Source organism: Brassica oleracea, chromosome C7, assembly GCF_000695525.1.
Source record: "Brassica oleracea var. oleracea cultivar TO1000 chromosome C7, BOL, whole genome shotgun sequence".
Taxonomy (NCBI): Eukaryota; Viridiplantae; Streptophyta; class Magnoliopsida; order Brassicales; family Brassicaceae; genus Brassica; species Brassica oleracea.
Window position 1 is genome coordinate 37923201 of NC_027754.1, and position 11589 is coordinate 37934789.

The 11589-nt window shown below is 30.7% G+C and overlaps 1 protein-coding gene and 1 non-coding gene across 2 annotated transcripts; one reads left to right on the plus strand and one right to left on the minus strand.

Moving 5' to 3' along the window:
• Positions 1–3443: 3443 nt before the first annotated feature.
• On the plus strand, positions 3444–4536 carry LOC106303744 (ankyrin repeat and SAM domain-containing protein 3). The gene has a single exon (XM_013740058.1). It carries the CDS (start codon positions 3688–3690, stop codon positions 4375–4377), a length of 690 nt encoding a protein of 229 aa, XP_013595512.1. The 5' UTR covers positions 3444–3687; the 3' UTR covers positions 4378–4536.
• A 1329-nt stretch (positions 4537–5865) lies between these two features.
• On the minus strand, positions 5866–5937 carry TRNAQ-UUG. The gene has a single exon. It is a non-coding gene; the product is annotated as a tRNA-Gln (tRNA).
• Between the last annotated feature and the right edge of the window lie 5652 nt (positions 5938–11589).

Consider the following 11589-nt stretch of genomic DNA (forward strand, 5'->3'; position numbering starts at 1 on the left):
GTTAATATTATCCAATTAATTTCAAAATTTTGATTATTACTTTCATCTAACGAGATGTTTATATCGAAGAGTATATGAATATTCATTTTTCAGAACTTCTACTCGATTAAAAAGAATCAAAGATAAATAAGCTCATATCTTAATTATAAACAATTTTGTTAATCACCTAATGAAAAACTATATATATAGTGCTTTTCAACAATTATGATGTTTTGTGTTTGTTTATTCATGTTATGTAAAAAATTTATAATATGATAATATTTAATTTATATTAAATAATATTATGCTGGTTATTATGAAAAAATAGTTATGTAAAATTAGTAAATATGACAAAACTGAAGTTATTAATAATTGATTGGAAACAGAATATACTTGGAACGGTCTTTATATAAGGAAGAAATTAAGCAAACTATTAAAGTGAATGTTATTTCATTTTTTTTCCATTACGAAGAAAGTGAACTTTTGAAGATAAAATTGAAACCAACTATTCTAGCTGAACTAAGTGGATCATATACATAGAAAGCTAAAAGTGGTATATGATGTAGTAGTCAGTATATAGGATGCTGATAACTTGTTTAATTTCAAAATGCACAAGTAATGAGCATGGAAGTAGTAAAAAGCAAAGTTTCTTTTATATTAAACTAAGGTATGCCCGTCTAACGGGCGGATGTATATTAAATATTAATTGAACCGGTATAGTATATATTTAATATATATTTTAATTTTCTAAAACTATACATATTATTTAGATTTTTACATGTTTTGGTAACAACAGACTAATAGACTAATATATACATGATCAAGAGATCATCTAAACCGAAGTTCAGACTTTGGCAAGTAAGCACGGTGTTACAGCAATCGGTGGACAACACAACACCGACTGTTGTTGACCAATGAAATGACTAGTCCAAAGGAAACACTACAAAAATTTAATAATAATAAAGAAATAGAGAAACAAATCCTAAAGTCAAGAGAACTTTTATTAATAAGAAACTTCAAAAGAAAGGAAAATAAATCTGAAAAAGAAACAATGTGCTGCATAGTGGATACCTCTCAAATACAGTATACCTAGGGGTGGGCGTTTGGTTCTTCTGTTCGGTTCGGGTTGGTTCTTTTGGTTCTCGGTTCTTGAAGTTTGGTAACCATTTAAGGAACCGTGAAAATATTGGGTCATATCGAATCGATTCTTGTGGTTCTTGGTTCTTTCGATTCCTGAAGATTGGTAACCATATTATAACCGGAAAAAAGTTCCAATCGGATTTGGTTCTAAATGGTTACTTTGTAACCACGTTACCCAAATTAATCTGATGTACTTGCAAATAAATGAATTAAGACTAATACCAAAATAACATTCAAATGATTTACTCATTCATAAACCAAAATCCAAACCGTGAGAATACAACATCCAAAAAGCACAAGGTTCTCGTATAAGATAAGTGTTGATCAATAAAAAAAAGCAAGTGTATAAAATATAAACTATAAAGATATACGTATAAGGTAAGTGTATTAAGGGTTTTTCAGTCGATTCTATATGGGTATTATTCGGTTCCTGTTTTTTGGGTATAAAATTTCAGTATCCAAGTTTTTCATCTGATTCTATATGGGTATTATTCGGTTCTCAATTTGGTACGGATTCGGTTCCGATTTTTTGGGTGTAAAATTTTAGTATCCAATTGGGTAATTCATAAATTCGGTGCGGTTTGGTTTGGTTTTTTCCGGGTCTGTTCAGTTCGGTATTTTGGTTTCGGTTTTGTTGTCCACCGCTAAGTATACCTTTGCATCAAAAGTGTTATATGCTAAAAAAGGGGATATTCACGTGTGCCTGGATTTACTTGCACTATGTTGAAGATCCTTTGTGAGCTTTTTCTTCAGTAGTTTGCATAATTATCTAATAAATCGCTTTCACCAGGAATTGAAACTCGACCTCATGTAATGTGCAATTTATAAAAAATTGTATAGTCTAGGATACGAACCCCAAACCTTGGTGTAGAAGCCTTTAATAGACAACTAGATCTTGACCTGTGCATCTGCACGGGTGTTTGCTTTAATTTGTAAGAACATTATAAATCCATAACAAATTTGTAATCGTTGGATTTTAAAAATTATTGTCCCGTTATATATTATTGTTTGACTATTATTGTATTTGTAATACGAATAAAGGAATATTAATACATTCATTTTTTTTGTTTCATTGTTTATTTGATATTGTAACCCAAATATTATAGTTATTTCTAGTATTGTATATCTAATTCTATTTCGGTGGTCCATACAAAAAAATATAGAAAGAAGGTTTACTCAATCTATTAGTTCCTTTGTATTATATTTTTTATATATATTGAAAACAATTTTATAATGGTTATTCGAAAATACATTAGTGAAAATCAATTTTTCAATACACGTATATTTTTGAATCAATTTTTGTTTTGAATTTTTTTTAATGATTAATTTAGAAAAAAATATGTTTTTAGTTAATTAGATTGGACCATTTGCACAAACAAAAGTAATTAGATTGAGTCATTTTCGTATATTTTAAATCTGGTCAAAACAGATAATTTATAAAAATATAATGGGCTTCACTTTTTTTAATAACATAAACTCATTATTTTTTTCTAATATACTGTTATCCATATTTTCAAACAACATTATATATTTTTTTTTAATTATGTTATTCTTGTTTCCAAACATTACCAAAAGTATTTCTAATTTAATAAGATAGAAGATATAATATTGCAAAAATATGTTGTTATTTATTTTTTCATGCTACTATTAAATATCATATATGTGTCATCATATAATTATATAATTAATAGTATTTTATACATACCATCATATAAATAATCATATATATTATATTTTAAAATCTTAATATGAAATATAAAAATCATAATTTACGTTGGTGTTTGAAATTGCTTTGTATTGTATTTTTCTTAAATATATTTAAAACATTTTTATAATGGTTATAAAAGTTTTTTTAGTAAAATAAAATTTTGAATATATGTATATTTTTAATCAATTTTTGATAAAAATTAATTTTAAATTAATATTGTGATTTGAAATATGTATATAAAATTTAAATTTTGTTTTATGATTATTTTAGATAAAGATGTTTTTAGGTAATTAGATTGGGTATGCCATTTTTGTATATTTTAAAGCTGACCCATATATATATATAGTTTTCATAATATAATGAATTTTCAATTTTTCTTGATAGCATAGGTCGATTATTTTTTTTTTTAATATATTATTATCGATGTTTTCAAACAAATATTTTATTTTCTTTAACCTTTATATACGCTGTCAAACAAAATGTTTGGATACGGTTAAATCTTATTTATGTCAAGCATGATTATCAAAGATAAATGAACGCTTTGAGTGGGCTGTATAAAAAAAAGACAGTAAACCATTACAAAACAGTATCTTCCCAAACACGTGTCCACTATTGAACACATTTTTTCATCTCTCTATCTCTTACTCCACTTCGTCGTTTCTTTCCGAGTAACGATTCTCTTTCTTGTTCACATCTAATTTCTCCAGATAAACCCTAATAAAAGAAAAGAGTAACAAAATTCACTTCGTCATCTTCACCAATCTCCAATCAGCGCATGTTAGTGGAAGGGTATGCTTCCAGACTGAGAAACTAAGAAGACAAACTTCAATTCGCTCTCTCTCTCTCTCTCTCGCTGAGCCATGGCCGAGTTGCAGCGCTTAGTGGAAGGTCACCAGACTAACGGCGGTTTAGGCTTCATCCCCTCAGCCGAAGCACCGGAAACATCCGCCGGATCTAAACGACTGAGAAGACCGAGCGTTCGGTTAGGAGACATCGGCGGCGGCGGCGAGCAGTACCAGCAAGCGCCGTACGATTCGCACGTGCGGCAGCGTCCGAAATGGAGCAACGGAAAGGAGCCTAATCAGAGCGGGAAGCCTCCGTCGAGGACTCGAACCCTAACGAACTTGAGCTCCGGGCACGCCCTAGACGAAGATCCGATTCCCATCGGGGCTTTGCGGGTCAACAAGTGGGTCAAAGAGACGGCGGCGGCGAAGCGAGGAGCCAGGTCGAGTTGGGCGGCGAAAGAAGATGAAGAGTTGGAGGAAGGGTTTCGCGATTTCAGCAGAGAGGATTCGGAGAGTCCGGAGGAGGAGGAGGAGAGACAAGGGTTTGAGAATAGGACAAGGTACGAGATGATGTCGGGAGTGAAGATTTGGCTGCGGGGGTTAGGGTTAGGGAGGTACTGGCCAATGTTTGAGATGCATGAGGTTGATGAAGAGGTCTTGCCTTTGTTGACGTTGGAGGATCTCAAGGACATGGGGATCAATGTCGTTGGGTCGAGAAGGAAAATGTTTTGTGCTATTCAGAAGCTTGGGAGAGAGTTTTCTTGAAAAAAAAAAAAAAAGCAATAGTCTTTTGTTTTTGTGACAGCCATTGCAATGTCTGAAGCTCTTTTTTTTTCTTTTTCTTTCACTAGTGTTTGTAGTTGTAGTATTAGAGGATGAAGAAGAAGCAGGTTTTGCTTATTGGTGACCATAACAATTATGACATTTCTAACATGCAAAGAGTTTTTGTTTTGGAATCTTCAACATTTTTCGGTAAGTTAACCTATACATTGATGTAAAACTCGTTGTATTACAAGCTGCTAATGAAATTAACAAGGAACAAGTCATTAAGAGGATAATAGATTTGTGGAGGTGAGACCGTGAGAGTACTATAGATAGAACAGAGGAATATTCTTAGAGATTATGAGTCTTGTGAGAGGTTTATGAGGGATAGTCTTCTGTGACTATGGGAGAGATAGGGACTCTTTGTCAAACCCTAGTTTGTGATTGTAACCGGTGTTGTTCTTGATCAATATACTATCGTGTTCTTATGGAGTCCAGTTGGTATGGATGCAGTGTAAAGATGAGCTGGACATTGATGCTTTCAATATTGGATGAGCTCTGGTAAAAGTGTACAACTCACCTTAGCATCACATGGTATGTGGTATAGAGACCGAAGGCTTTAAACATATCTTTGTCATTATCAAGAGGCTCAGAGTTTTTTTTTACTATTAAGTGAAGGACTGAAGGTTACTGCTGTCTTTATTTCTTTTGAAGTCAGCTAATCGGTTAGAATTTTGATTTACAAAAACAAAGATTAGGCCGCTGAAGATGTCCAATTAGAAGATCGGTATAAAACAAGTAAGAACATTTGTTATAGTATAGGTTCCCATCATTACATCCACATCCACATCAGCTGTGTCAACTCCCATCCCAGGAGTTCACAAATACCCTTTCCTGATTTACTAATTTCTCCCAATGCTGAGAGCTTCATCTAAGTAAACATATGCCTGGAAGGAGGATAGAAAATAAGTGATAAGACTCACTTTCATTCATGACTTCAAAAACTCTAAATGGGCTTAGAAAACTTGACTTTGCAATTGGTCAACAGAGTTCCTGAAATATGTCGCCAATACTGAATGGTTTCAGTTGTCAACCAGTAATTCTAGATGTTGTCCTGCAATTTGCTATCTAAAAACACGTTCCAAGTGTGAAGCTGCTAAGAAACAAAAGTAAGAGAATAGTGTAAGCTAAACTAATCATTTGGAAAGAACTTCTAGAGCTGGGAACACAGATGGTGACTAACCTCGAGCATCACCATTGACAATGGAATTATGGTTCAAAGAATCACTCATTATCAACCCCCTCCCTCTTGGTATAAAGCAGCGGAAAAACATATTTAAGAAAAACAAAGCATGGGTATTTGATACTATTTGATGATATTCAATAGATATTTCTAGAGTCGTACTGGAACAACAACAAAAAGGCCCAAATGACTGGAAAAAGTACAAGAGGCCCAAACGCAATAGTTATTGTTGAAGGTTAATAAAATAAAGGTCCCACCAATAGTCGAACTCAGGTCGCTGGATTCAAAGTCCAGAGTGCTAACCACTACACCATAGAACCAGATGTCTTCAACGTCGAAAGAATGTTATATGTTCGTGTTAATTTAACTCAAGCTTACCCTTAAATTCTCTAGATACTTCAATTTTAGGCTAGTGTCCCAAAATCGATTGCATTATTTATAAATATAAATAAGTATTTGAGATGTGTATAGATATTAGGTTCTAATTTTATAAATCTGAGTGTAAATTTTTTTAATAAAAAATTTACCAACAAAAACATACTAAAATATTTAAATATCTGAAAAACATAAAACACAAGTTTTGGTTCCCCAAAGCTACCGGCCAATTGTACTAAAGCCAAATGAAGGAACCTTTAATCAAACGTTTTGCCTAACAGTGGATGGAGATAATCTTCATTTCTAATTCGTATTCTCGAATATAATTGAGTTTTTCATAGACAATACGCACTCTCCCAATGGGATAGATAATACGCACTCTCCCAATGGGATAGATAATACGCACTCTCCCAATCGATCATAACAACTAAACAAGTTGCCAAGTGTTATCTAGCAGATTTTGGGGAAGACACATTAATTGTTCTTAGTGTGTTACAAAAAAAAAGAGAAATAAATAATTTATAGAGAAAAGTGAAAGGAAAAAGAGGGAAAACACAAAAGATTGATATTATCCCGTTCTTCTTTTACATGGGAGTGGAGTCATCACTCATATATTGTCCAATAAAGCCTTCAATAAGTAGAGATATCAGAAAATTAAAAAAACAATTTGGTACGTAAACCTTATCTCTCTGTTTATTTAATTATTTGTACATTTCCTTCTTCTAAAATGTAATAATTAACTGCTTGAAAAAAATATAGTATGTGGTGCAATGCAAATTCCAAATTAGTTTGATTTAGCTGGGAAAATTGATCGATTTGCTTCAGCTTTAGACAACATCAAGAATTATAATTTGCACCATGCATCACGGTAGTATCCTAGAAATAACACAACATACAAATGATCCTCACTCGATTATTATGTTTTGCATATATATATAATGAATGATTGACCCAAGCGTTGTTACTAAAATTCATTTTTCATAGATAATGATCTACTCCATCACCTCTTCTCAAAGCACCATCTGATTTAGAAAGTTGTCTCGAACAGAGAAAGTGGGATAAAATAACAGTTTGCAGTAATCATCTTGCTAACTATACATACTACAGTATAATTAAAACGAGGAAATTACATGTTCAAATTTATATAATAAAAATAAAGATCTTACAATTCAACATTAAAAAGGGGGATTAAAATGCATAGACGTGAAATTTAGATTATTAAATTTTTATCGTAAAAAATTAAGTTTTTTTGGTAAAAAAAATTAAGCTACTTATTCAAGCTACTTATTCAAGATGTGATATTTATCTAGTGGCAATAACAAATTCGGCCAGTCATATCATATCCTCTTGAATTTTTTTTTTTTTTTGAAACACATCCTCTTGGATCTATCTTTACTTTTTTTTTTTTTTTTTTTTACATCTTTCTCTTTTATACAGGGGCCTCTAGATAAAGCCGATCGACGTGCTCGTTATCTTCATGCATGTTTCATTTAGTTTTTGTTTTCTCGCATCTTATAAATATTTAAATATTTGCATGAAACATAATCCCACGCAGGGGCCGCCTCAACATTGTCGGGCCATAGGACAAAAACATTTTTTTTACCCTTTAAAATTTATATATAGATAATGTTTAAAATATTTTTAAATTTTAATCAGTAATATTTTGTACATTTGTAATGAAAATAAAATTATATACATATCAAATAATTTTGGGTCTTTTTCAATTTGATTTATTATTTTTTATATATAAATATATAGATTTATAAAAAAATTGGGCCCGTTAGCTATTATTATACGGGGGAACACGGCTTGGACTTGGGCGGTCGCACCGCTTGTCCCCCTTGTGAGCCGGCCCTGGTCCCACGTCACGACTCATGATGGACATGGTTAGCCATGAATGATTTACCAAAAAGTTTGGAATATAAAGGATTCAATTACCCAATGACGTAATTGTATCACTCGATAGGGATTTCTCCTGCGCACCTCCTTTCTCTTTTGCGTTTATTGGTCAGATAAAAACTTTATATTAAAAAGGAGAAAGATATGGCTATTAAAAACTCTTGCAGAGGCAACTGGAAAATCTTCAACGGTGCTGGACTTTGAAGGAAAAATTAATCATAAACTCGTGCCGGGACAACTGAAAAATCTTCAACGTGAAATACATAGCATTAGTGATAAATAAAAAGTTTAGGCTAAGATAAAGACACGTAGTAGCGTAGCATTTGTTAACATGTTCCAGTAATGACTCTATAATACTAGAGAGGACACAAGTGACATTGCAAGTTACAACTGCAAAATTTAGTCGCCAAAAACATTGAACATAGTGTCGTTTTCTTAATGGCACGTACGGTAGTAAATATAATATTAGTTGGTTTATTACTGTACATTTCTAATTATAGAAAAACTTGGTTTGAATCATTCTCATTACATTGACTATACATAGGATTTTTATTTAGTTAAATCACTCTATTTATTTATTTATGTTAGTTTAGTATCTACAAATATAGTATCTACAAATATAAATCCGATCCTGATTACTATTTGTAAACAGATATTCCACCAGAATATAGATTCAGTATCTTATGTAAGATCGCAAACTGAAATAAGATATGAAAGTTTGCTTGGAGGCCTTTTGTCAGGAATGCGCGTTTAAATATACAAGCAGAAAAATTAAGTTTACAACTTATAGAGGATATTTAGTTACAGAACTATCATGTTTTTATAAACAAGACAATTTAGTATATGAACACAAATGCAATATATTTCAAACAATGAAACTTAACATTTGTTGTGTATATATCAATCTTCCAGAACGCAAGTTGATCTTTGTAAAACGGAAGATAGACGAAGTAAACAGAAAATAAAAGAAAAGAAAAAGCAAAAGAACATAGAGAGAAGATGATTGGACATAAAAAGAGTGAAAGCAACTTGGTACATTAGAAGAACCACATTTCAGTTCGTCTTTCTGCTTTGTTTTCTTGTTTGCTCACCTCTTCTTCTTTTTTTCATTTTCTATTTATTTATTTTATCTGCATGATTTTCTTCTGCCACACAAATTTACAACACGTTACACGTGTATAATTATCATTTCCTTAGTACTAGGGGGGGGGGAGGGTTTATTGGAACCAAAATTTGTGTGGAATTTGATGATTTTAAAAGTTGAGTGATTTTAAGAAGTTAGGTAGATTTAACAAGTATTTTATGAACTTTGATCAAATATTTTGTATAAATTTTCATTGATTGTTATTGACTTTTATGAATTTCCATATATATCTTTTTCAAAAAATATTTCCTTCTAAGATAATATATACAAGTTATCTAGAAATTTCATTTAAAATAATTGACGTAATTTGTGTTATTGACTTTTATGAATTTCCATATATATCTTTTTCAAAAAATATTTCCTTCTAAGATAATATATACAAATTATCTAGAAATTTCATTTAAAATAATTGACGTAATTTGTAAAGCACATATATATCTTCACATAATTGATACATATTGCTTATATCACATTTTGTGTTATATTAGCCAAGTCTTATTTTTAAAGTATGCTTGCTTTGTGCTAAATGGAACTGAAAAATCGTAGTAACTATATACATTCATATAAATTTGATTCGGATGAAGTTAAGTTTGTAACAATAATACTTCGTCGTAAAACTCTAGTTCATGAACTGTTTCATCTGTTAAGAAAGGTTTCTTATTTAAATAATTCATGTTATTGTTCGTTATCAACTTATACTCTTGTTCTTCGAGTACACATGTCAATGATGATATGTTTTTTTGTTAAAAGTTCTTAGATGCTGATGTTAGAATGATAAGAATATTGTTCTAAGAAAAAAGAATGATAAGAATACCAATAAAATTGCCAGAAAGAACTGAAGTTGTTCGTGTAAGATATGTTCTCAGGAACTACAAACAAAATGAAATACTTGTGTGTTTGTAAATGTGTTTTTTTTGACTAATTGTATATGTGTTTTTGTTACATAGATTTTTAAAATCTTAGAATTATACTTGGTATTCTCGAAGTTTAGTACAATGAGTAAAAATATAAAGAATTTACTTTTTTTCAATAAATATAGAATTTAATAGAATTGTAAAATAAATGATAAGTAAACTTTTTCAATAACAAAAGATTTTAAATAGAATTAAAGAATCTTCGAACCAATAACAATATATTTTGCTAGGATTTTAGAAATACGTAAACTAATAACAATAGATTCTCTAAATTTACGGTTTCTCTAAAATTTATCTACCAGTAAGTCCTCTCAAGCGTATATTTTTGTTTTGTGTGGGTGTTATATATATATATATTCTAGTATGAGTGAGCTTTGTCAAAAAAAATTAATATATTTTGTTAAAAGTTATTTGTCTGGAATTATTTTATTGGAAAATTTTTATATCTGAAACTTATGGTTGTTCCAATAAATCATGACACCCTTTATTATTTTCCTGATAATTTATATATGTGAAATAGTATTTAATTAGTTTTATTTTGATGCCGTAGTCATTTTCAACCACATACCTAACTAAGCATCTTCTTGCGGTGTTAAGAAAGAGATATTATTAGCCTATTGCTCAAATACGGATGGATTTTTCAAAATTATGAACACCCTCGTCATTATGTACATAATTGAAATAACTCATTTGAATAATTGTCTTTCATTTATAATTTGCACTAGAATAAATTAGTTTAAAAGAAATATTTTACTAGAAAAGACAACCACCCTAACAGAATGACCTCTTCAATAAAACATGTGAAAGCATAATGAGTTACTACGATTAACCTGATCGTTACGTTCAACTAACCATATATAACAGTCTAGTCTAGACTGACCCCCGACCTTGGAAGGAAGCTGTAGAAGCATATGCTTCCAACTTCCATCATTGTAAACTATTTTCAGTTATTTTTACTAAAATTGATCTTATAGTATATATATTGTAGTTTTCATTTAAAAAAAAAATTGTAGTTTAGAACGTCACGGTCCAAGTTTAAATAACATATATAGTAGTTTTTTTTTTTTTTTGCTTTCAGTCATAAAACTCAAAGACCGGCACTAATTGTGAGCCATAATCATATAGTAAAACCATATATAAGGTCCTACCATAACTACTTACTTGCATTCTAGGCCATCTTTTTCTCCTTCATGTTGGAGCCTAGCCATATAAAAAACCTTGCACCCATGATCTGCCAAAATCTTATCTTGAGTTTGCGTTTATATATAAAATCATATATATAATGAAGTTTAACAAATTGTTATATCAACCAACCGTTAAATAAAGGGTACTTCTATGCTTTCATCATTCAATTATTACTTGAGAATTTGAACTATACTGTATTAACTAGGATAAATACATGCGCTTTGCGCAGGGTGACGTTTATTTGTATATATTATCAATAGTTTCTTTTATATATTTGATCATTTTATTTATATATATAAAATATTTGTTGTTGTTATTATATAATTTCTTTCCGATGGATCGGATCAATTTTTATTAAAAATAATGGAACAAAACTATAATTAATACATCATGGGTTGATCGGATTGGACATTAAACAAATTATGACATAAAAACCTTATTTTTTCCATCGAACA